Source organism: Rhinoderma darwinii, chromosome 8, assembly GCF_050947455.1.
Source record: "Rhinoderma darwinii isolate aRhiDar2 chromosome 8, aRhiDar2.hap1, whole genome shotgun sequence".
NCBI classification, from domain to species: Eukaryota; Metazoa; Chordata; class Amphibia; order Anura; family Rhinodermatidae; genus Rhinoderma; species Rhinoderma darwinii.
Window position 1 is genome coordinate 111,569,217 of NC_134694.1, and position 27,445 is coordinate 111,596,661.

The 27,445-nt window shown below is 43.4% G+C and overlaps 1 protein-coding gene and 1 long non-coding RNA gene across 5 annotated transcripts in view; one reads left to right on the top strand and one right to left on the bottom strand.

The window, feature by feature from the left end:
• Window positions 1-1,984: 1,984 nt before the first annotated feature.
• Window positions 1,985-27,342, bottom strand: LOC142659850 (uncharacterized). Its single transcript, XR_012850377.1, has 3 exons — window positions 27,076-27,342; window positions 11,557-11,691; window positions 1,985-2,180 (listed from the first exon to the last, which is right to left on the bottom strand). It is a non-coding gene; the product is annotated as an uncharacterized LOC142659850 (long non-coding RNA).
• DDR1 (discoidin domain receptor tyrosine kinase 1) overlaps window positions 27,166-27,445 on the top strand; it is a 58,323-nt gene continuing 58,043 nt past the window's right edge. For 3 of the 4 annotated variants that reach the window (XM_075836369.1, XM_075836370.1, XM_075836374.1), the window contains exon 1: window positions 27,166-27,371. In XM_075836369.1, the coding sequence (XP_075692484.1) occupies window positions 27,364-27,371 (8 nt within the window). In that variant the 5' untranslated portion in view covers window positions 27,166-27,363. The remainder of the gene's footprint in view (window positions 27,372-27,445) is intronic. The other variant, XM_075836372.1, reaches the window with a different exon arrangement.

The following is a 27,445-nucleotide window of genomic DNA, read 5'->3' on the forward strand; positions in this document are numbered from 1 at the left end:
CCCGGGACCAGATGGGTTACACCCTAGAGTTCTTAAAGAGCTTAGTTCAGTTATTTCTGTCCCCCTCTTCATAATATTTAGAGAGTCTCTCATGAGTGGTATAGTGCCAAGGGACTGGCGCAGGGCAAATGTGGTGCCTATTTTCAAAAAGGGCTCTAGGTCTTTGCCGGGTAATTATAGACCAGTAAGCTTAACATCAATTGTGGGGAAAATGTTTGAGGGGCTATTGAGGGACTATATACAGAATTATGTGACAATAAATAGTATTATAAGTGACAGCCAGCACGGTTTTACTAAGGACAGAAGCTGTCAAACCAACCTGATCTGTTTTTATGAAGAGGTAAGCAGAAGCCTAGACAGAGGGGCCGCTGTGGATATAGTGTTTTTGGACTTTGCAAAGGCATTTGACACTGTCCCTCATAGACATCTAATGGGTAAATTAAGGACTATAGGTTTAGAAAGCATAGTTTGTAATTGGATTGAGAATTGGCTCAAGGACGGTATCCAGAGGGTTGTGGTCAATGATTCCTACTCTGAATGGTCCCCGGTTATAAGTGGTGTACCCCAGGGTTCAGTGCTGGGACCACTATTATTCAACTTATTTATTAATGATATAGAGGATGGGATTAATAGCACTATTTCTATTTTTGCAGATGACACCAAGCTATGTAATATAGTTCAGACTATGGAAGATGTTCATGAATTACAGGCAGATTTAAACAAACTAAGTGTTTGGGCGTCCACTTGGCAAATGAAGTTTAATGTAGATAAATGTAAAGTTATGCATCTGGGTACGAAAAACCTGCAAGCATCATATGTCCTAGGGGGAGCTATACTGGAGGAGTCAATTGTTGAGAAGGATCTGGGTGTACTTGTAAATCATAAACTCAATTTCAGCATGCAGTGTCAGTCAGCTTCTTCAAAGGCCAGCAGGATATTGTCGTGTATTAAAAGAGGCATGGACTCGCGGGACAGGGATGTAATATTACCACTTTACAAAGCATTAGTGAGGCCTCATCTAGAATATGCAGTCCAGTTCTGGGCTCCAGTTCATAGAAAGGATGCCCTGGAGTTGGAAAAAATACAAAGAAGAGCAACAAAGCTAATAAGGGGCATGGAGAATCTAAGTTATGAGGAAAGATTAAAAGAACTAAACCTATTTAGCCTTGAGAAAAGACGACTAAGGGGGGACATGATTAACTTATATAAATATATGAATGGCACATACAAAAAATATGGTGAAATCCTGTTCAATGTAAAACCCCCTCAAAAAACAAGGGGGCACTCCCTCCGTCTGGAGAAAAAAAGGTTCAACCTGCAGAGGCGACAAGCCTTCTTTACTGTGAGAACGGTGAATCTATGGAATAGTCACCGCAGGAGCCGTCACAGCAGGGACAGTAGATGGCTTTAAAAAAGGCTTAGATAATTTCCTAGAACAAAAAAATATTAACTGCTATGTGTAGAAATTTTTTACTTCCCCTTTCCCATCCCTTGGTTGAACTTGATGGACATGTGTCTTTTTTCAACCGTACAAACTATGTAACTATGTAACTATGTAACAGATTAAAGGAATTTTACTGTAATGGTATGTCACTTAGGTGGCAATGAGCTAAAAGTCCATATTTACAAGGGTATGAGCCCCAAGGATAGCATTTTATTATAGTTTCAGTCACAGTGGGCTCATAAATGGTTCAGCCACCATGCCAACATTATTGTAGGGGCAGCCAACTTGATCTGATGACTTCCGGTGTACACAGCACAAGCTGAAAAGTGACCAGAAGTGTCATATAGATCAGGATTTTTTGAATATAGAGAGGGACATGACAAATTAATAAAACAAATATATGTTTAACCTACTGCTTATGTAAGACATATAACAAGCAATGGATACAAGTGTGACAGGTTCTATATATAAAGCAGAAGACATTTGGGTTTATATATCCATATACAGCTTGTTTATTATATATATAACATCAGTATACAAAAGAATTATCAGATACAGGTGTATTATAAACATTACAAAAAACATCTAGTTACAATACATTCAACATAAATACATAGATATAAATAATTGATAGATTCCACATTCTGCTGCTCATCATGAGCTGAAAAGATGCGATGCTCTGCAGGTAATGCAATATTCTTGAATCCATCTTCTGCTCTGCAGGCCTCTAGATTTCCTAGAAAAAAGAGAGGATAACGTTTAGCAATCTATTTTAGTTTGTACTATAGGGTAACGGTGGTGCTGGTCACAGGAGGTATTTGGGTACCAGAGGAAAATAGAGCAAAAAGTGAAATGACTTTGCAAATTGTGTGTTAAAAATCTACCGTTTTGTGTATACAGCTCCTATACAGACCTGTGTGTTTCTATCTACCCCCTGTTCTGCTATCTCTAGGTTAGCAAAAAAAGGGTCAGATGAAAAGAGTAAGGGTAAATTCACACAAGGCAGATTTGTAATAAATATTTCAGATCGGGGTCTGCAGAAATCCATGCAGATTCTACAGAGACGACACCATTCAGATGTAAAGCACTGATTTTCAGTTGCAGAAATTCCTGCAACAAATCTGCTGCGTGTAAATATACCCTAACATACTACAAACAGGTTTTCTTGTAGTCTGTAATCATGGAGACACATAGTTCTGCATAGGAGCTGTATACACAAAACTGTAGACTATTATTAATCAAGACTATTTGCAAGGTTTCTTCATTTTTATTTTAGGCTGTGTTCACATCACTGTTCGTTTCCGCTGAGGGGTCGACTGCGCTATTGGTTCCGTCAAGAACAACGGAACCCTGTCGCAACGATGACAAACGGAAACCATTAGCTAGGTTTCCATCACCATTGAGTTCAATGGTGAGGGAAACGGAAGCTAAGGTTTCCTCCGACGGAACCCCTCAGCGGAAACTAATGGTGATGTGAACAGGCCCTTAGATGCATTGGAGCATTTTACCAGATGGGTATTTATCAATTCTGCATCAATATAGAAATACCACATTAGGCCAGTTTGGGCGCATTTTTTGCACACATATTACGACTGCAAATCCACAGGTCAAATGACCCCAACAAACACTATCAGATGGATCGACGAATACACACGTATGACACTCGTCTGAAACCAGCCTCAAGGAGAATTTACAGTGTCACTCCATGCTAGACCCGTGGTACGACAGTTCCATATAGCGCTGATGGACCCTATTGACCTATTGATATTGCACCCCGCCTGGGTTCCATCGAGGTTTCCATCGTTTTGATGACAAGAACATCACTGCATGCTGCACTACTCTTGCCACCAAAAGTGATGGAACTGCCAATGAAGACCCTGAAGAAGGCGCTGAACACCTTGTGTATGGTAGTCCTATATTCGTACCCCTGCTTGGATTTAGCACACAAGTGGAAGCTGTCACTGGGGTCGAAGCACCCACATGACAGCCCACAGGCACCTTCAGAACTATAAACAAAGTACATATTACAATAGGTGAAGTCAAATAGCATTACAAATGGTATACATGTAATTTTTTCAAATAAAAATATATTTTCTATTGGCCCTAAAGGAAAAACAACAGACACTGACTGGAGCATTTTGTATGCATGTGCCCGAAGGAAGTCAATACTCAATAACCACATTAGAACGTGCAGCGAAATGGTGCAGTGTCGATTGTATGCAATGCAATAACATTGCGCCATTGTCTAGGACAATGGTCAGGATACACATAGGTGTGCTCCACAAACTACAAATAGATATTCAGATTTTCATCATGAAGTTTCCTTGGTATTGATTTCAAATGGTACATATGTGTATTTTTGAAAAATACATTAAAAAGATCAATTTTTACTAGAGTTACCACTAGGGGGAGCAGTAGATCATGGCCGACCCTGGGTTTAGAAATTGCATCTTTTTGCTCCATGTGATGGCTACCTCTTTACATGTGAACTCCACCATTGTAGGCAGAATAATGGTGTACTGTGATGTATGAATGAATTAAAATCAAGAAGCAGCCAACAGGGCTGAAGTATGAAGGGGAAGCAGAAAAGAGGGAAGCAATGTGAAAGGAAAGAAGTGCAAAAACAAGCAGTCAACATGGAATAATTCTGAAGAGGAGGCAGAAAAGAGGGAAGCAATGTGAAAGGAAAGAAGTGCAACAACAAGCAGTCAACATGGAATAATTGTGAAGAGGACGCAGAAAGGAGGGAAGCAATGTGAAAGGAAAGAAGTGCAACAACAAGCAGTCAACATGGAATAATTGTGAAGAGGACGCAGAAAGGAGGGAAGCAATGTGGAAGGAAAGAAGTGCAACAACAAGCAGTCAACATGGAATAATTGTGAAGAAGAGGCAGAAAGGAGGGAAGTAATGTGAAAGGAAAGAAGTGCAACAACAAGCAGTCAACATCGAATAATTGTGAAGAAGAGGCAGAAAGGAGGGAAGCAATGTGAAAGGAAAGAAGTGCAACAACTAGCAGTCAACATGGAAGAAGTGTGAAGAGGAAGCAGAAAAGAGGGAAGCAATGTGAAAGGAAAGAAGTGCAACAACTAGCAGTCAACATGGAATAATTGTGAAGAGGAAGCAGAAAAGAGGGAAGCAACGTGAAAGGAAAGAAGTGCAACAACTAGCAGTCAATATGGAAGAAGTGTGAAGAGGAAGCAGAAAAGAGGGAAGCAACGTGAAAGGAAAGAAGTGCAACAACTAGCAGTCAACATGGAATAATTGTGAAGAGGAGGCAGAAAGGAGGGAAGCAATGTGAAAGGAAAGCAGTGCAACAACTAGCAGTCAACATGGAATAAGTGTGAAGAGGAAGCAGAAGAGAGGGAAGCAATGTGAAAGGAAAGCAATGCAAACAGGAAGCAGCCAACAGGGAAGTAGTATCAAGGGGAAGCAGAAAAGAGGGAAGCAATGTGAAAGGGAAGCAGTGCAACAACTAGCAGTCAACATGGAAGAAGTGTGAAGAGGAAGCAGAAAAGAGGGAAACAATGAAAGGAAAGCAGTGAAACAATAAGCAGTCAACATGGAATAAGTGTTAAGAGGAGGCAGAAAAGAGGGAAGCAATTCGAAAGGTAAGCAGTGGTACAGCAAGCAGCCAAATTGGAAGGAGTGTGTAGGGGAAGCAGAAAGGAGGAAAACAATGTGAAAAGGAAGCAGTGCAAATAGGAAGCGCTCAAAAGGGAGGAATGTGAAGGAGAAGTATTCTAAAAAGGGTAGCGCCACAGCACCGGCCATAAATGTCTGATAGGTAGGGGGACACATCTGGGAACCCCAAATACCAGGAGACCATGACAATGGTGACATAAAGGAGAATACTAAATGGAGAGGTCTATGGAAGTTATGGAAACAGCCTGTGGTCAGGGGACCCCTGTTCTACTGAGAGGGTCCCAGGTGTGGGATGTACAATGCTGTCAGAGTAGTTTTATAGATAACCTGCTTGTGGTCTATATTTAGCTCACCGTCAGTATCATAGGGAACTAAATGCTAAACATCCCATTGAGTGGCAGCCACATTGCATCGCACCTGTATGCAGATGAATGCCATGCTTAACATATGACAAGATGTGATGTTGCTATGTGACGGCAGTGATCAGATTGGTTGCTATGGGCAACACCTCCCGTTTAAGCATCTGTCTAAAAAGTGCCCACCTGTCCCCCAGTTTAATCTTTATCTCTCTTTAGTAAAGGGCCGGAGGGACTGAATCGACTATTGTGAACATTGCCTAAGGATCCCCACAGACATTAGACACTTAAGAATAATGACTTGGACGGGTCGGATCTTTCCTGTCTGGTTCAATCGGTGTCCCTGAGAAAAGCGTGATTTATCATCCCTCCTGCCTAAAGCTGGCCATATATCACTCAGTTGACAGCCATCTTCCCCTACTCCCCCATTACTTATATGTACAGTGTTACTTAAAAGGGTATTCCAGCCTGTAGCGTTTTTCACCGATCCACTGATCTAGCATTTATCAACCATCCAGTGGGTAGATGAACAATGCTAAAGGCTGGAATACCCCTTTAAAGGCCTTTTACACTGGGCGTTAATCGCCTGAACGATCGTTCGATCGAATGTTCCCAATCATTGTCCAGTATAACCATGTGCAGTAAAGAAATGATCAGCGATAATTCGCGCGTTGGTCGTTGATTGCATCTTTTATCAGCGACAAATTATCGTTTGTCAACGGTGCATCCCCTCATGTAAACAGGCATTTGCCTGTTGTTTGTAATGGAATCAAAATGAGAGGAGGAAAGACAACCAATCACCGAACTATCGCAGTTACGGAAAAAATACCCCATTGTTGTCACATATAAATGCAAGTCTTGGAACCGTGAACGACCTGCCAGCTTTGTTACAGTTCATCTCTATCATTTGGATATAATTACAGTGACATTTGCATATAGGAAGTTTGTGTTGCACCCATTATATATAGATACGGCCTCCAGTACAATGAAATCCCTGTGCGGTTATCTACCCGGGCATTTACTGATACTACTATCTGATATATGAGCAATCTGTAAAGGCCCCCTCTTTATACGATCTCTTGGTATTGGGGGCATATTAGAGCTGGCATCAGCACCAGTGCCCACTTGGTCTCTGTAAACATGCTCTATGCTTGTGAAGCTAAGGGTGGGGTAGATGGGGCCCCACTGTTACTCTGTTACCTAAGGGCCCACATACATCTGGAGCTGGCCCTGAGGGAAATGATGCATTACTACATAGGGTGTATATTGGGTGTACTTATGGGGATTATTGCTTATTAGCTAATTCATCCTCTATTCTGACAGAAACAAGCGGCATGAATGGCCTCATGTAACCAAACATCTGCCTCAGGGGAGGACTCTGCTTTTCTGGTAACAAGATCCTCTGAACAAAAAATAAGTTGCGCTCTCACCTGTTCCTGCAATTTCTTCCTCCTGGGTGGCATGGCTTGGAAATTGAGCCTCTGGGCAATACGTGTTGTGACTCCAAGGCGAACGTCGGTGGTGACCGCCCTCCATCCCATCACCCGTCCACATGTTGGGCACATTAGCTGCCCCCCTGCGTTTTCCTTTCCGCCAGCATGGGTCACCAGGCACAGTCTACAGTAACTGTGCCCACACTCCGTGGTCACCGGGTCCTCAAAGTAACCTCCACATAGCGGGCACATGGAGCCATCCTGCAGCTCTCTAAAGGGACCTCCTGAAGTCATTATGTGTGATCTCTATTCTCTCTCCCGTATAGAGCAGTGGATATTATTAATAGATTTATACATATATACATGCATGTGTCCGCCCCTGTTTACCTGTCATGATTACCTCAGACGGAGAGGCGGGAATTATGTCGTTTGGCAAGTTTGCCTGTTCTGAGTGATTCTGGGAAGTGCCCTCGGGGCCCGTATGTCACCTGCCTGTGATGTAACGAAGAGTTAATCTACTATAAATAGCTGGAAGCTAATAAATGGTTAAACGTGGGTCATATTGTTTACAAGGAAGCGTATAGTAGCACAAAACCTGCGGCGGGTACTCAATAGTAATTGATTAATTCAATGCCCGCAGAGAATGTAGCTTCAATTAAAATGTCAGAGAGTCGTCCTGTCCTATCAAGTTTCTAAATTCAGATTTTTTTTTTTAGTAAAACAGCAGCTAAATAACCAGGCAAATGTGCCGTTCTTGAATAGAGGAAAGCTGGGTGACAAATGCTGGGGAAGTTGTAATGGCGGTCATATTGCTGTCACCCAGATAAAATGAAGAAAAAACTGAATAGAATGAACAGAACGATTCAATTTACTGGGGGTCTTTTTCTTAAAGGGGTTTTCCATAATCATTATTTATCACCTATCCACGGGATATCTGATCAGTGGTATTTACGAAATCCGGACCGCAATGATCAGCTGGTTTTTATTTAAGAAGGGGTGGTCTTGAAGAAACAACACCTTTAAATAATTTTTTGCTGGGACCCCCAACCGATCAGACGAACGGGCTTACCTTGCCATTCTTGGGCGCCCCATAGGAATGAAGCAGTAGTGCGCATGCTCGATCACCGCTCCATTTATTTCTATGGGACTGCTGAACATAGCACTCGGCAGCACCATAGAAATGAATAGAGCGGTGGGCGAGCATGCGCACTACCGCTCTATTCCTATGGGGCTCCCAGGAACGGCAAGGTAAGCCCATTCTCCTGATCGGTGGGGGACCCAGCAGTCGGACTCCCACCGATCAGATATTTATCACCTATCCCGTGGATAGGTGATAAATATTGATTATGGGAAAACTCCTTTGTTTCCTCAAGACAACTCCTTCTTAAATAAAAAAGCCGGCCTGCCGATCAGCTGATCATTACGGTCCGGATTTCAGAAATCCAGCGATCAGCTGCTATCAAAGATGCAGTCTATACATCACCCCTGCAATGGAAAGGTAGAATTACATGCCAGTAATTCAAATAAATGTCCGACCATGTAAATACATGAACAGGCCATGTCCGCCAGTAAGAGAGTCTCTCTGTTAGTGGCACTCCGCTCTAACACAGGTCAAGTGGTGCCCTAATTGGGCACATGGAAAGGGGTTATCCTGTCGTATAACCTTTATATAAAGCTTGTATGTTCTCCTTGTGTTTGTGTGGGTTTCCTCCAACACTACAAAACATGCTGATCCATTAATCTGCTCTAGTGTGTGTGATATAGGGAAATTCAATTGTGAGCCACTACTGTGGACCAGGACTTGGGATAAGCGGCAACCTGACACTATGACGCCGCTTATTCAACATGTCAGGTTCTCATTCCTCCATTATGAAAGGGTCCTATGAGGCAGCCCACATGGGATCTAAAAGAAGATCTCAGGATGATTTCAAGTTGTGATCATGCAAGAGATATAGTTACAGTTCAGATACATCAGGCTTCCTGTCAGTCATTTTATTGGAGAACATTACGGTAAGAATTTTTGCGTTACTTTTTCCAGCTAATGGCTGATGTAACCTTATAGTCAAAGGAAATACAATGTTATACATCTCAAATTCTGTCCAGTTACAAGAACACGTAACTACATGAAGCAGCTGTTGGCGTGATGCCATGTGCCCTGTGTGTTCTGTGTGGTTACTTTATTATTTCTACCTATAAAATACATGAGCTGAATTGTTCTTTACATTTTATGGCTGTTACGGAATATGTAACTTGCATAACGTCAGATGATTGAGCTTTTTGTAGCTGTGAGCCATAGGCAAGACCTAGATGGGTACGTGTACCACATAGTGCCAGGCACATGTTTTTTTTTGTGCCGCTCTATGCCACTGGCCCAATGCAAAATATATAACAGGTTGCCCCAACTATCATGTGTCCTCTTATGAGGCCGAGGGGCTGTTGGGTCCACTACGGCACCAGTGCCCGGATACGACTTTACCCCCTAGAGTTACACCCCCTGGCTGCCGCTTTGGAGATTTTCAGTTGCACTGCTTGCTTTGTTGTATTGCACCCCATTGCATAGTACAAGTATCCAGCAATCTTTCCTGCTTACATAAGAAATAACCACAGATTTGGTGAAGAAGGGGTTCAAAAGAAACCAAAATTGAGTTATGGGAATACTTATGGTGGACGCCCAAAAACCTCCTGGCATGATTCAAACACACATCAATGTTAAAGATTTGACATTACTTGGATGAATGTGGTGTATTTGAAGGGGTTGATGGGTTGTCTGTTTTTTTGCAAATACATTTTATTTTTTTGTTTAAAGAAAAGTTAAACAATTATACAATACACTTGCTATATCAATTCCTTTCAGTTTTTAAGATCTCTGCTTGCTCTCATAGCTTACTCCAAGTGAATACAAATCTGTCCAAGTACACGGCTCGTTACAAGACAGAGCTCTGAGAACCGTACTGTAACTGTCACAAGCCTTGCACCTGTGTGTCCATCACATGGCCAGGACAGGTTTTTATCCACTGGGAGTAAACTATGACATTAAGCACAGATCTTGAAAACCGTAAGGAATTGATACAGCAAGTGTATTGGAAAATTATATAACTGCAATAAAACTTATGACCCAAAATGGTAAAGCCTACAGCACCAAAACACAGAGAGAGAGAGGGAGAGAGAGAGAGCGTGCGAGAGAGCACACACAGAAAGAACAAAACTGCAGCTGCATCCCCCTCCTCCCTGTTTTATAATTACTATTTTACTCCAAAGTGATTTTTACTGACTGAGGTTTCTGAACATTTACAGAGAACCTGCAGGCAGGAAGGGGAACTACAGGCTGCTGGAAGTTGAGGAAGATGCTACATCTAATAAGAGATTACAAATTCACCTTTACTACTGGTTTATTCATAAAAAAAGATAGTGATAGATAGGCTTTAAACCTCACACGCACCCGTCAGTATAAGTAACAGCTGACACAACACACCAGTGCAAAATGACGGATGTGCCACAGGGCCTGGAGAGGAAGGTAATATCTGACAACAGCTGCAGAATAATATGTTGCCTAAGCCCAGGAAACAACAGCCCTCCATAGTCCATTATATTGATGAGCAGTAAACAACGCCATTTTTTTATTGCATTCAGTGAGAAATCTTGATGTTCTGAAATTCACGAGGAAGGTGGGAATTCCTGTTTGTTTATACCAACTTACCCGGCAAACAGGCAATACTTCATATTGTGCCCATTTTGAGGCTCTTTCAATAAATACACGAGTACAAACAAGTTTGAAGAGTAATTGACGGGTGAGCGTGCCTTTTTGTTTTCACTCTTCCTCTTCTACATGTCCATGCACTAAGCTTTGAAGTGGACAGAACACCCCATGGCCAACCAGATCTAGGGAATGATCAGCAGCAGGGGAAGAGGCTAATGATCTTGTGGGGGGCAGTGACCTTTCCATTCGTGGTTATATCAGTAAGGACAGGAATGCATGATGCGAGGAGGGGAATGAAGACGATGGAGTAACAGACAGAGCTAAAAAGCAGAAAGTGCACTGGGCCAATATCACAGAGTATTTCAGGAGAGGAGTGTGCGGATCTTGTAGGTGGCAGTGACCTGTATACTTGTGATTATATGACAGAGGCAGTCAGATAATGTGAGAAGGGGAATTAAGACTGTGGGGTCACAGATTTTGAGCTGAATAATAGCACAGAGTATTTCAGGAGAAGAGCGTGCTGATCTTGTGGGAGACAGTGACTTAATAATTGGAACAATAAAACTAGGGTCACAATGGTCTAATTATATACAGTATATATAGGCATTTTTAAAGTGTAAACTTTTTATAAACTTTTGGACACATCATGTCAGAAGTTTTGATCAGTCAGGGCCCAAGCGTGGGGACCCCCACCGGTCGCTAAACCAAAGTGGCAGGAGTGCTCGAGTGAGCGCTGTGCCGCTTAGTTTCTGAACGACTTTCTTTGGAAAGCCGAGCAAGCGGTGTGCAGACTCATAGTCTTTCTATTGAGCCCGTACACCGCTCGCTCGGCTTTGCGAGGAAAGCCGATCAGAAACGGAGCGGCACAGTGCTCACCCGAGCGCTTCTGACGCTTCGTTTTAGCGATCGGTGGGTGTCTCAGTGCTTGGACCCCCACTGATCAAAACATCTGACATGTCAAAAGTTTTTAAAGAATTTAGTTACCCTTTAAGGTCACACAGTCCTTCATCCATCAGCAGCACCCATGGTCTTTTGACTTTCTCCAACTCCTCACGTAGCCAATCAGGCCAGGTTTACACCATGGAGTAAGTTGGGGCCTTTCGCAGCAACAATAGTGAACTACAAAAAATTGCAAAAATGAGTGAGTGACATACATCCGACTGTGTTTTTTGGGATTTTTTTTTGTTGTTGCAGCAAAGCGTGACCCGGCCTTAGTCTCATATATGAGGTGTACAGCTGTTTCTGAGTTGTTTTCCTCCAAACCTCCCACTTTATACAGTTGGTATTTTTCTTTCTCAAAGATTCGTATCAGCTGTCTTGGTGAAATGTCTTCAACTCTCTTACTTTTCAGTGGATTGTCAGTGTTTGCTTTAGGAGAAGAGAAAGGCTTGTCCAAACACATGGCCTATTCAGTCAACGCTGCCCTAGGCACTGTGTGTCAGACTATGCTGCATATTTAAAAAGGCTTATTACCCAATACCCCTACTCCCATTATAGTTTGTATTACTTCAGTGTTTATTTACCTTTTGTCACATAATTTAGCGGCAGTCAAACTGAAATCGGGGGGTCCAAGCGAAAAGTATTATTGGTTGGTAGGGCTACACAACAAGCAACGGTGGTTAGTTAGGCAGGGGGCACCTAGGAGTCAGAGGTCATGTAAGTCAAGATCATACTTGGTCATCAGACTCTGGCTCCAAGGTATCGGGGGGTGGGGGGGGGGGCTGGGATTTTTTATTTTTTAGGGAACCATAGGGCAAACTAGAATGGGTGGAATCAGTAACATTTTGTTAATTATTATCCTTAAAAATACTCTAACTAGTGACCATGGTGATTGAGATTAGTATTAGCTTGGTGTATTTGAATTATTATATGTTGACTCGCCAAGACCTCAGTGCAAATCCTATACTACCCAACTAATGATGTCATATATCAATGAACGCCATGATGTCATGCACTGTAGGATCTATTAGTATAATGAGAGTTTCACCAGCATCGTGCAACTAACATGGTATATAATTGTGCAGTCGTAGCACCTCTGCTCTCTTGTACCAACCAGTGTAGGGTCCTAATTCAAATGTGTGTAATATCCTATTAGGGAATTGTGCGTTAATAGAGGTGTGCCCCCCATTCAGGGCCCTTATCTATTAGCCACAAAAGAGATCGGCTACAAAAAGTGTCTTTTGATCTAGGGGGACCCAGCACATCCGTGTAATGCATGGACAGCCCATTGCTTTGTATGGGTGCTATGCAGGGGTGCTAAGGTAGCAGACTCTTCAAAAAGTGTAAATTGATTACTAAAAATGCTTATTCTAGTCCTGGTCCTTCATGGCATCTGTAGGATATGCCATCAATGTGTGATCGGTGTGACCGCAGGAACCCCAAGGAATCACGGGAACGAGGTGAATGGGGCTAAGGTGCAATACCACGCCGTGGTGTTCTCGTGAACTGTGGAGTGAGCAGGATAGGGGTCCCTATATGTGGGGGACCAATCGGTCGGGCCCTCCAGCGAGCAGACAATTATCACCTATTCTGTGGACAGGTGATAATTGTGGATTTTGGGAATACCCCTTAAAGGATTACAAAAAATAATTAATTGTAAGTGGAAAGGGGGGAAGTGATGGGGCAGTGGCTGCGGCTACTTTGGAAGGTGACAATGTGTCCTGATAGTGACCCTGGAAATGAAGAGTTTCTGGGCTTTGAGAGGAACACTTGATGTTATACATCACATCTATTCTATTTCTCAGTCATTGACATTTGCCATACCACAGAATTATATAGGATTCACTCGCTCTTTGTTACCATAGAAACCCTTTGTAGGTTTCCTTCCCCCTCCTGACAGCTGTTATCACCCTATACTATTCTCCTGTCACCTGTTACGGCACCACGCATTTCTCACTCAATCTAATTGATCCGAATCTGTGTGTAACGCGCCAAGAATACTTTCTGTCTTATGCCGCATTTACACTGCAGATTTTTTGGGCCAAAAACAACCGAGAAAAATTGTTTTGGCCGACACATTTATATGTTCATGCCCAAAGAGCATCCCGGAGTCAACCGCTGGGACCCTGACTGATCCTGACAATGGGGGTGCTCGGTCACTCTCTATTGAAATTAATGTGAGCACAAAGTGGCGTAACGATTGCGCTCGCAAAGGTCCTGATGGGACCGGGGCCCTCCCCGGATCCCCTCAGGCTGCCACATCATGTCTCGGCAAAGGTCTGCGCTGCGGTGAATACAAGGTCCTGACAGCGGGCAACATCGAGATATTATGCGATGTGGGCTGCGTTGCATATAATGTCCTGGTGCTGCCAGAGTCAGGGCCTTGTATGCGCCATGGCTTGATGTGTCAGCCTGAGGGAATCCGGGACAGGAAGAGAAGAGGTGAGTGAATTTTTATTTTTTTTAATGTTTGATCGGGGGGGATATGGGGCCCGACTCCATCTTGTTATCCTCCTAAAAGTCATCAGAGGATAATGATGTAACATCCTGGAACTCTATAAAATCTTGTTTATGGGATTTAATCCCTGGGTATAATTATCTTGTCAATAAATTCTAATTAGGATGATGTCATCTCTAATTAAGTCCTCCGCTCACACTTCCTGAACATAGAAAACATTCTGTCTCTCTTAATCCTATGGATGTGCATGGTCACAATCTACTCTATTGTTTTCTTATTTCAGGGTTGATTTTAAGGCGGATTCCTCATCGTCTCTCATCACCATCCTTTGTGGAAAACCTGGTTTGGGGCTCAGTATCGATCAATACAACATGCTTATTCGCTTATCAATGCACACCCGGAATGGGTGACACCCACAAGGCAACAATCGCACAGTGATCTAGTCTTAACCTTACCACACATTAGGGACTTCAGACAGCCGTTTTCTGAATGACTTGCCGTTTCTGGTTGGTGTGTGAAGGTTTTCGTTGAAATAACAAATCGGTCTCTGCCGTGATTTGTTGCCTGGTCTGGACTTCCATTGATGGGATGCAGATCTGTCATTGGGCATGGACAACTTTTTAACTAAAGGACCTTAGGCTGGCCATGCATTTTAGCTAGCTGTCAGCTGAACGCTCGTTCGGCTGACCATTTTTCCTCCCGACGCCCCCCATACACATGTGTTCTCAGGGAGAAATCCGCTGCCAGATTAGTGTGGCCGCAACTTATCTAATAACAAAAAAAAGGATCGGGCATGTTGAAATTCAACGACTCTTCTCTCCCCTGACACCTGCCACTGAGGAAGAGTCGGGATGCCACCATACACATTAGATCGTCGGTCGGTCAGGCAGGTTTTGCCGACGTATGTTTAATGTGTATGGCCAACTTTACAATGACCCAAAAAATTAAACATGGCAGATCTACTTTTCTACAGATATCTATCAGAGGTCAGCATTTAATTTAATCAGTCTCTTCAGCCATTGAAAATCTCTAGTATATGGCCAGCTTTAGGGTTAGGGTTAGATATCTTCCTGCATAGTCTTGGAGCCGATGTTCTGCAATGGTGACATATCAAGATGTTTATGTTAAAGAGCACTCCACCCAAAAATAACATGGCTATGCTGGATATATTAATTGTTACCCAACTTTCCCATAAACAAATATAACTAAGAACTTGAGAAAAAAATGATGAATCCACCAGTTTGGGTTCATTGGGTCCACCCGAGGAAATGATTATGTGGACCCACCCGCTCTCCATACACACAGGACAAATAATCATTTAGGTCTAGTAGTTTATTTGTGAAATAACCCATAAGAAATAGACCCTAGTGACAAGTGATTGGCTCCAAAGTCACCTTGACATGGAATTGTCCTCTGAATTTTTAGGGCCTATTATTACGTTCGAGTATGGACCACCTGTTTATCCTTGGTACTCTGGTGGGCCAGACCAACCCTGATTCAGGATATTTATTTACTGTAGATTTTTATTTTATTGTAAGTGAGTTTGAAAATATACATTTATATTTTTCTATGCAAATACTATGTTAAATGGATTTTCCAGTTTGGGGAAAATAAAAAATCAAGGGGTCCTAGTGCTGGTATTCACTAGGATCAGCTGTTTGGCTGCAGCGGTGACATTGGATTAAACATCATCCCAGGAGGCCGGCCCGGAGGAAGAAATACTTTCTCCTGGATAAGTATAAGATTTTATATTTTTCTGAGTTGCATTTTTTTGCAGCGGAATCACTAAAAACCTGCCGCAAAAAATGCAACAACTGCTGTTTGTTGCGGGATTTACCTCCCCATTGAGGAGATAAATCAGGCTGCAGCGGTCTCCTGGGATAAAACATTTCCGCAGCGGACATTGCAGGCGAAAAACTGCACCACAGAATTCCCTGCGGCGCACAGGGCGGATACGTTGCACGCATTTACACAGCGTATGCGCCCTGTGTGGTAGGTGGAGGACACTTTTACAGAATCCACATTGGGGCTCAGGAGCTTCAAGCTACGTTTCTATGGCTCTACCACATAGGCAGGGGTGCCGATTGACCCTTCCATTGGCTCAGCATCAATGATATGGCAATATTGTGTGCCAGGACAGCCAGGCAACCGGGTCCTGCTTAAAGGCCCAGTCATTGAATATGTTATTTCAGAAAACTCTGAAATATCCACAGATCTAATGAATATATCTTCCCATCCTATGTTAGTGCTGACCTAAGATTATTCGACTTGCATCTGCTTGTTCTTGGAAATATCTTGATTTGCAATGATCAGCTTGTCAGGTCTAGTTATTTCTCTATTGCTAATTGCATAATTTTGACCTTGGTGTGACTGTACATTCATGTGTGACACATTACTTCATTCGTAGCAACCTACATGACCTGTCATTATTATATTTAAGAATTATTCCTTATACGGACCAGAGTTACTCGACGCGCTTATGTTTTGTGTGGTCCATTTGGAAGGCCGCAAAAGCCAAAAACAAAACATAGACTTAAATCTGACGATCATTAAGCCTGCCGCTATCTTATGTATATGGGCAGCTTTGGTGTATTCTGCAGGCTGTAATACTACAGGTTGCCTAGCAACCTCTTAACTTTCTATCTGAGTGACTACCATGTGGGTACATCTAACTACATATATTAAAGTGGTCACAGAAATCTCAATCTGCTATAGAAAATAATGCAGCTGTAATATACACATGCTTATATCAGGTCTCTCCCACAATCAAGACAAAAGGACAGAAAAAAGTTATGTATAATACTGTATTCGCGCATTATGGTCAATTCGCAGTTTTCTGCAATTTGACCGCAATGTGTAAATACAGCCCTATCTGTGTAGGAAGAGGGAGGATTGAGTAATTCCATTATAAAATGACGTCAGGTCAGCGGCACTGATGGGTTCAGTGTCAGCGGGTCCATGATCCACCGGTTATCGATCACATCTAAGTTATGAACTTAGATGTGATTGGTAATAGCTTGATCCGACCCGCTGACACTGAACTCATCAGTGCTGCTGAACTGACGGATTCAGGTTTCAGTGCTAGATACAGCTGCTCTGTATACAAGATAGTTACAATAATTTTTCAAAAAGGAATTAGAAAGTTGCACCAAATACAGTGTTTTATCGAAAAAAAACAACAACAACACGTTTTCAAAGGTGTACATGGCCTTTAATTAATTAAATGCTAATTAAATGAATAAGAAGCGGGTCCCCATAAAGTATTACTGATCTACTTTGTGTTCAACATTTTTAAGATCACTGCTTGCTGTCGGTGAATGGGTCCCATTTCTTGTTTACATTCAGGGGTTGAAAATACTTCAAGCAGTAAGAGCTCATTCAGACGAGTCTATGAGGGATCCGTGATAACGCATCACACACGGATGCACCTCGGACGTGAAAAATTACTGTTTTTCACGTACGAGGTTGCACACACTCGTCTGAATGTAGCCTGAGGGTTTGCTACAACTTTATGCAGTCTGGGCAATCCTTTGTGAGCTAAATACATCAGCAGCACTAATCTCTCTCCTGTGTGGAGGCTTTGTCATAGTATATCACTAGGAAAATGGAACAGCGTGGAGTCTAGCCTATTTAGCACACAGTCTGTCCTGCAAATGCAGATAATTCCTGCCAAAATTCAATCTGTAGGCAGCCCTAACTTCACAATGTTCCTGAAAGTAAAATGCCACCGAGATGCCACGCTTTAGGACTTCAAGAATGGCAATTTGGAAAAAATATGTGTTAAATATATTGCGTTTTGAGAAAAAAAGACGAAGAAGACATGCCGATCACTTAATTATCTTAACAAACCCACAGCCATTTACCCGCCACATACCAAAAATCTCTGAACTGCGCCTGGTCATTAAAGGAAGATATACCTGGTTGTTAAGGAGTTAAAATTGCATGAGAACAGCGGCAAAACCGAGAAACACACACGACAGCGTGTTTATGATCTTTTGTTACATTTATTATGTGTCACAACATTGAGCAGCAGATTAAAGATCCATGATCTAAAATGCGGCTCATCACAGCCTCTTGTGGCCAGATAGAGAACTGCAGGTTTAAAATAAATCGGACTCTCTGTAGGCCTCGTTCACATGAAGGTATCAGAATATGGTTGAAAACCACAGATATATACAGACAAAGAATTTACCTTTAAGATTTTTTTGAAATAAAGGAAATTTTTTAAGCAGTTCTTGTACTATATTGTTTTAGGACATTTTCTGTCATTGCCCAGCCTCAAATTCACATGTACATAAAAATCTAAATAAGAAGCTTCATGTTTGTTAAGTTTTCATTGGCTTCCATAGGTGAAATTTGGTACCAATATTGACAACAATAGAGCATTCTGCGTATTTGAAATATGAACGTAAAATAATACTGCCTTGTGAAGATTTGCATTGTCTAACATTACGTGACATTAAAGGGGTGTCCAGTTAAGAAAACCTATTTTTGTACACCCTATGAGTGAATTCGGAGTTAATATAGGGGGTCCCCTGTTCAGGATCCTCATCTCTTGGTTAGAATGGAGAGCTGTTACATAGAGCGTCTCTCGCTCTTGAGAAACTGCCCTGTCCTGCATTATACACACAACCCATTGATATGAATGGGCACTGTAATACTTGATGTCCCCTGTGGTGGCGCTGCAGAGAAATTAAACACTTACTGCCAGGTTTCCCCACAGAATACTGCTGATCACTGAGGGTCCTTTGTGATCAGCTTATTGTCAAGGGACCCTTCTAACTGGCAGAGATTGTCCAAATTGGAGATCCTCTTTAAAGAGGATTTTTTTTAACCCCTCCAAATGACTAAACATAGAAACATTTTTTAATATTATTATTAATACATTCCACACCATTCACATGCCACTAGTAATTGTGGTCCCACACCGCGTTTTGTCCTCTAGCATGTGACCACGTCAATAATGTCATATAGTCTAAATTTATGCCATCGCTGTGGCCAGTGGATGAAGCATTGCAGCCCACAATGACAAGATTTATGCCAGGGTGATGACTTTTGTCCACTGGTGGCTTTGAAGACTTTACTATGGATGACATGTCAGCATTGTCGACAATAACTGGTCACATGCCGTGGATGAAACGTCACAGCGAGAACTCTGCAGAATTTTAATGATAAGTATATATTACAATTCCCAGGTTATACTAGGTCTAACTACAAGTTCCATCATTTCTTGTCAGGCATAGGCCATACAAGATTTCTACTCAGTTCTACACCTACTATCACCAAGTTACGTATCCCTAAGGGCGGATTCAGATGAACGTTGCGTTTTTTGCGCGCGCAAAAAACGTGGCGTTTTGCGCGCGCAAAAACCACTTGACAGCTGCGTGTGTCATCCGTGTATGATGCGCGGCTGCGTGATAGAGATGAGGCTAGTCGACGCCCGTCACTGTCCAAGGTGCTGAAAGAGCTAACTGATCGGCAGTAACTCTTTCAGCACCCTCGAATGCCGAACACAATATCGAGAAACCTGTTAAAAAAAAAGAAAAAGTTCGTACTTACCGAGAACTTCCCTCCCGGCCGTTGCCTTGGTGACGCATCCTTGGTGACGCGCCTCTCTTGACATCGGGCCCCACCTCCCTGGATGACGCGGCAGTCCATGTGACCGCTGCAGCCTGTGCTTGGCCTGTGATTGGCTGGAGCTGTCACTTGGACTGAATTGTCATCCCGGGAGGTCAGACTGGAGGAAGAAGCCGGGAGTTATCGGTAAGTCAGAACTTCGTTTTTTTTTTACAGGTTCATGTATATTGGGATCGGAAGTCACTGTCCATGGTGCTGAAACAGTTTAACTCTTTCAGCACCCTGGACAGTGACTATCTCCTGACGTCGCGTACCGGAAATTTTTTTGCCGGGTTCGGCCAAAACGAGTTCGGCCGAACCCGGTGAAGTTCGGTTCGGTTGTCCGGGTTCGCTCATCTCAAAGACACTCCGTTTGGATGTTTGGAAACAGAAAAGCACGTGGTGCTTTTCTGTTTACATTCATCCCTTTGACAGCTGGTGCGCTGTTTCAGTCGGTTCGCACGGAAGTCCTTCCGTGCGACCTGCGTGGTTTTCACGCACCCATTGACTTCAATGGGTGCGTGATGCGCGAAATAGGCGGAGATATTGAGCATGTCACGCTTTTTGCGCAGCTGACAAACGCTGCACAAAAAGCACGGACTGTCTGTACTGCCCCATAGACTTGTATTGGTCTGTGCGTGGCGCGTGAAAACCACGCGGCCCGCACGGACCCAATACACGTTCGTGTGAATCCCCCCTAAGAGAAATAACATTTCTCTTTGTAGTTGGCCGACAACCAGCAGCCAGAGGAGACTGAAAGAGTCAACTACGCAGCCAATAGGAACCCGACTACTGCTCCCACCTAGTGTGAAATTCCTGTCGGACAGTTCGGGGGCCTTGGCCTGTATGAAGAGTGTGAGGTTTCCACGCTCAGCGGGGGTCCAGGTATGAAAGATACTGAAGTAAATTGGGAAACGATACTTCCACATTAATCTTCCCTGTGCCAGTCTCCTCCAGCGCTCGAGTCTGATCCAGAAATATCTATACATACTAATTATAAGATATGACTGGCTGCGTATTCATTCTATGACATAAGCAGGGACACAGGCCCCTCCATGTAGGCTTTGTGTGTAGATGTTCTACCCAACTGAGGACTTCTCAAAACAGAGTGAAAATTTGTAATTTAATATAAGAACCCAAGGCTGAAGGTGTGGAATCACAGGAACTACCCACATTACCACTATTAAGAATAAAGGAGCTGTGGTGCCACCTTCCCGTGCCACATGGACAGTGCGCTTCTTTCTGAGGTTGCAAGCAAACAAATGAAAGGGTTTTCCCTACGATAAACTTTTATGGCTTGGCCTAGAAAGTCTGATCAATTGGGGTCCGATTACCATCAACCCCACAATCTCAAGAATAGAGGTGCCCATTCCTCATTCCCGACGCATAATTGACCAGGCTTTATCCATATCTCTCATTGAATGCAGAGTGATAGTTCATGCATGGTCACTTCTCCAACAAGCACCGGGCACACCTGTTCTTGGGATCGGTGGGTGGTCCCAGTCGTTGGACCCCTACCCATCAGGCTTTATTGGCATTTAAATTGAATATTTCGTAACAGTCTGATCCCAAGAACAGGGATGCCCTGCCCTGTCCTCCCTGAAGAAGTGACTTGGAACCTGTAGGGGAACAAGGTGATTGATTTTGGTAGCTCATTGTATCAATATCTGGCCGGTCACATACCTCTACGCCGGAATCTGGAATACTCTTGGTACCTGTCTCGTGATGTCAGTGTCTGTCAGTCCGTCTGTGGTCACCGCCTGTAACACCATCACTGGGAGTCTATGTCAGACTGAGTTATAGCAACAGGTGGTGGGAAGGAGGGGGGAGCACAGAGACACAGAGACTGAGGAGGGGGAATTCATTTGGGAAGTGGGAGAACGAGGAGAGGCCTGTGAGGAACACTGACGGCAACACAAAATAGCAAGAAGACAGAATTGTTTGGAGAGTTGAAATCTAGGACAGTGCAAAGGACACAAAACTTCATTCAAAGCACCAAGTACAATTATTCTGGATACAGTTATATATTGACCAGATATTGTAGTTCCCGGGACAGACTCATCATATAAGAGCTAAGAAGTGTATAGAAATTTAAAGGGTGAACCATGGACCTGGGCATTGATCCCTATTCTATCACTGGCGTCCACATGGGAGCATTCGATTCTGGATCCCTATAGGATTGTCGCATAAGGGAAGCCCTGTGATCATCTACTGCCGAACAATACCTCATAACACTCCACCTGCGTCATATTTACCGGTCATTGAACTTTATGAAAACTCATATTTAGCAGCCGGGGGAAAAAAGGAATCCGACAATATTGGATGTAAGTAAATGTATTGGTCTATTATATAAAATTCTGCTTGATATGTAATATGTTGGGTATAGCTGCCCAGTAACATGTATCGTTGTCACATTTGCCAATAGTAGAGTATGCTGGTATGTCGAATTTTCTGTAATTTACTATATAAGCATACTTAGACTAAGTTTTGTTTCAACTTTTTAGCATTCGCGTCTTGCTACATGGTCTTATGGACCCTTATTCTACTAGATGATGACTGTAACCACATGTTTTAGTGATTCATTATGTGCGACTCAATACCAATATGACACATGGTTGTGGACAAGCTGCAGTTTACTGCAACCTGACTGCAATGTCACGGCAAGAAGAACAGATTGATTGTCCGGACTGCATGGCCAGGCTACAGGGGGCAGGGTAATGAGGCATGAAGCACAATTGGTCACTATTCACACACATAAGGCTTAGGACAGGATACACTGTAATTGCAGGTCTGAATCTGAACACCACAAACCATGAAATCACTGCTAAACATGTCATAAATCTACAGTTAATACGAGATATTAAAGGGGTCCTCCAAATGGGAGCATTCTTGTTAACACCCAGAGAGAGCACGGATACACTGCAACAAACTGTTCACCTGTGTCAGTAATGGCATGTTCACACACAAAAACGGCTGAAAAACACGGAAAAACAGCCTCTGATTTTCAGCTGTTTGTGTAGCGGAAATAGTTTTTTGAGGCGTTTTTTGTAGCCATTTTTGGAGCTGTTTTTCCATTGACACAATGAAAAACAGCTCCAAAAATGGCTCAAGAAATTACATGCTCCTTTTTACGGGGCGTCTTTTTACGTGCCGTTTTTTAAAACAGTGGCGTAAATAAATGCTCCGTCTGAACTAAACGCAGTTTTCCCCATTGATTTCAATGGGCAGATGTGTGTAGGCGCGTAAAACAACGGCTCATATAAAGAAGGAGCATGTCACTTCTTGAGCCGTTTTTGGAGCTGTGCTATCAAGTGTAATTTCACTTTTTAAGAACATTTCACAGCCTAAATTAACACAAAACGTTGAGCAACTTTACTGTTTTACTGTTTTTGCACTAATCATGAGTTCCTCTAAGAAACGTTTAAATGCATAGCTATTTTATTTCAATTCTGCTGGTTGCCCATGGAAACAGACAGCGTTTTATCTTCTCTCTGCTGTCAGATATGAGACCTATTATCCTAGCTCTATACATTTCTCATTAGCTCGCACAATGCACTGCTCTCTGATAAGTGGAAACAACATTATGCTCACTTTTGATTATATTGGTCTGGCCCCTTTTTTCCTATCATGGTTAATGCTTGCCATTACTGCATAGGAGTCAATTGCTGCTATGTGCTCCTTGCCCAGTATGGGCGATCAAACAGCCCATGTTACACAATAGTATAGAGTAGATAAAGTACACACAAACAGTCTAGAATGTGTGTGTATATGTGGTGTGTGTATATATGTGGTGTGTGTGTATGTATATGTGTATCTGTATATCTGTGGTGCATATATATATATATATATATATATATATATATATATAGCGTGTGTGTGTGTGTGTGTGTGTGTGTGTGTGTGTGTGTGTACATGTATATATGTGGTGTATTTATATGTATATATGTGGTGTGTGTACAGTATGTACAGTATATATGTGGTGTGTGTATAATGTGTATGTGTATATATGTGTACCTTGCAGGGCTAGAGGTTGGGGGTGCGTTGTGGTATTCTTATTTCAAATTTTGCCAGGTATGAAAATGATCAGAATGGGGGTCCCCTCATCTCAAAACTTTGTTACTGGGTCCACCAATGTGAAAAACGGCCCGGCTTTAATATGAAAAGAGTTGTCTCTGATTAGGCAACCCCTTTAACTGAGATCCAGGAAGTCACCAGGTTGTCAGACATCCATTGCATCTTAATAAATCATCTTCTTAAAGGGGTTGTTCATTTTGGACAATCCCTTCTTGTTAAAAGGGTCACTTGACAATAAACTGTTCACACACGGATTCCCCCTGCTGGGACCCCCTGCGATCAGCTGTAATCTGTCGGGAAACCTGGCAGCAAGTATTTTATTTTTATGCAGCACCACCACAGGGGAAATGAAGCATTACACAATGCCCATTCATATCAATGTGTTGTCTGTGTAAAGCAGGACAGGGCAGGTCCTCCAGAAAGAGAGAGAGAGAGAGAGAGAGAGATGCTCTTTAAAACCACTCTTCACTCTGGCCAATAGATGAAGATCCTGAACAAAGGACCTCCTGAGGAAATTATGCAGCTAAACCACAGGTAACAAAAATGTGCCTGAGTGCGGTTTTTATGTTTTGCTGCGTAAATCGCAGCGTTTTCATGCTGCGGGTTTTGCTGCGTATTTTTCTAGAACTACAGGGATAGAATTCGCATGCGGAATCGCAGAATAAATTGACATGCCGTGGCTTTGAAAATATGCACCGCGGAGTTAATTTACGTCCCGAAAAATACCGCAGCGTAGACATGAGATTCCCTGGAATCTCATTGTCTATGCTGGTACTGTATTACGATGCGGTTTTGCCGCACGCAAATCCACACGGCAAAACAGTACGTAATACGCATCATGTACATTCAGCCTAAGGGTACCCATACATGCTACAGCCATTCTGTGGTAGTGTGCCGCATGGCCAAGAACCCCCTACTGTTGCACATACCCTTAGAGGTGATAAAAATAAGGTAACATTTGCACCGTGTGCTGAAGACCTGAGTAATCTAAGACAGACTGGTTGCTAGGGACATTCTGCCTGACAACACTATTGAAATGACTGTGGTAGTTAGGCAGTGTATCCCTAGAAACCAGACAGGACAAACTGTTCAGTTCAAAGCTTAATTGTCATGACAAGAGGAGTAGAAGAACAGCTTGACAGCAGTCACACATACAATTCCCATCTCAACATGCAATATTAATCAGATTTCTCTAAAAGTACATTTAGGTGGAGAAATGACTATAAAAATGCTGTGATTAGAACAGTAGGGATAGAGGGAAATGTGTCACATGTGGAGGGGAATATGCGGTAAGCAGGGGCGTAGCTAAAGGCTGATGGGCCCGGGTGCAAGAATTCAGCTTGGGCCCCCCTACCCCTCCCCAGCACCACCATCATCATCAGACCCCTGCGCGCTCCTATGCCCAGATGCCTTGCCCAACAGCCCCCATAGTATAATGCCCCCACACAGTTAATGCTCCCATAGCTGCCCCCACACAGTATAATGCCCCATAACGTATACTGCCCCCTATAATAGCCCCATACCGTATAATGCTCCCCATATCAGCCCCCCATACAGTATAATGCCCCCCCCCCCACAATATCAGCCCCCCCATACAGTATAATGCCCCCATATGTGCATAATTACTTACCTATCCCCGTTCCCACGTTGAGTGGAGGATCCTTCGCCTCCTCCGGCGTGTACTATGAGTGACTCAGCGCAGGCAGGCGCGATGATGTCGCTACAAAACGCCTGCCTGTGTCGAGCCACTCACGGCACAGGGAATGCTGGATCAAGGAGATGTCAGCTCCTTGCTCCAGCATTGATTGGAACCGGGACGTCGGTGAGTGACTCACGAACCCCCAGGGGGACGCGACCCACAGTGTAGGGATGTCACGATACCAAAATTTGGACTTCGATACCGATATTTCGTTTACTTTGCCAACAGTAATATAAATAAAAAAAAGTTCTTCCATTTTCTGATGTGAGGCACGAGGTGTGATTATGAATTTTGAATGTGCCTCACATTAATAGTAATTAACCCCATTATGTTTCTCAGTCATAATGGGTTAATATGTAAGGTACATGATGGAGTTAATTACTATTAATGTGAGGCACATGGAGGTTAAATTCATCATCGCACCTTGTGCCTCATAATTAGGCCCCATGCACACGACCGTAAATAACCTCCATTCACTTTCATTGAGCGCGGACACATTTCCGTAGCGCTACGGATGGGTGTCCGTGCCGTAGAAATGTTCCGAAAATTATGGAACATGTCCGTCCTTTTGCATTTTGCGGGCCGTTCTCCCATACTTTGTATGGGAGCACGGCCCGAAAATGCGGGTGGCAGTGGGCGGCCGGCCGTGCCCGCAATCGCGGGCCGTGATTGCGGGCATGGTCGTGTGAATGGGGCCTAAGTGATAGAAAGCAATTTTTATTTTATTTTTTTACAGAGTACACATCATAAATGATGCAAAAAAATTGTTGTGCAGGTTATTACGGGCACGCCAATACCGATTATGTGTATGTTTTATGTATTGAGACTTATTTTAATGTTTATTATAAAAAAGGTGTATGTGTATTTTTTTTATTTAACATTACTTTGTTTTTACTTTATTTTAAAACTTCAATGTACTGGCCTATAGCTATATGACAGTACATTAGCCTGTGTACTGATAGTACACAGGCAGTTGTTAGGACATACCTCAGTATGCCCTAACAACAGGAAATATGGTAGGACAGCCCTGGGGTCCTTCAATAGACCCTGGGCTGTCTGGCCATATATGGGATGTCCCTTAATCGCGTCACAGGAATTCCCTGTGACGCGATCCAGGGGCATCCCCCCTTCTCATTTTCCCCTGAATGCTGCTGTCAGCTTTGATCGCAGCATTCAGGAGAATAGCGGCGGAGATGAGAGGTTCTCTGATCTCCGCCGTTATAGAGCGGGGCTGCGGCTGTGTAATACAGCCATTGCCCCGCTCCTGACAGGAAGTACGCGCACGGTCAGCATGAGGAGATGCGGCCGGCGCTGCACTAATGAGCGGCAGTTCAGGCATTGAGGACAGAACATGGGGGTGTTTTGTAGCGCGCCCACCATGTTCTGTCTTCAGTGCCGACGCTCATTAGTGCAGCGCCGGCCGCATCACATCATCCTGACGGCGCGCACATCTCAGGACTCAGGAGCGGGGCAGTGACTGTATTACACAGCCGCAGCCCCGCTCTCATACACTCGTGTGTACTATACTGTATTGTGTTGTATTGCGCAGTTTGCGGTGGAGGAGGGGGGGGCTGTGATTTAACGTCCCCCCCCCTCTCCACCGCAAACAACACAATACATTACAAGGCGTCACAACACATTACATTACATTACAATACATAACGTTACAACACAATACATTACATTACAATATACATTACATTACACTGCAGCTTACCTGGAGTCCTCCGCACCGCCTCTTCTGCTGTCTGGAAGCCGTGTCACGTGACAACACGGTCACATGGTACACTAAGTGTACCATGTGACCGTAACCAGGAAGTGCCGGCTTCACGGACAGAAGATTCAGTTAGAAAACATGCTGTATGGCAACGGGGGCCCGTGGGCCCCCAAGGCTTAGGGGCCCGGTCGCAATTGCGACCGCTGCGACCCCTATAGCTACGCCACTGGCGGTAAGCTATTTTCTATCCAATTAAATGGCTGTTTGGGGGGCATTTAACGGGCACAAATGCATCAGTAAGTATCTTTATACCCTGTCCTGGTGCAGGATCCCTTTAAAGGGGTTATGTGGGGACCTCAAATTATTATTA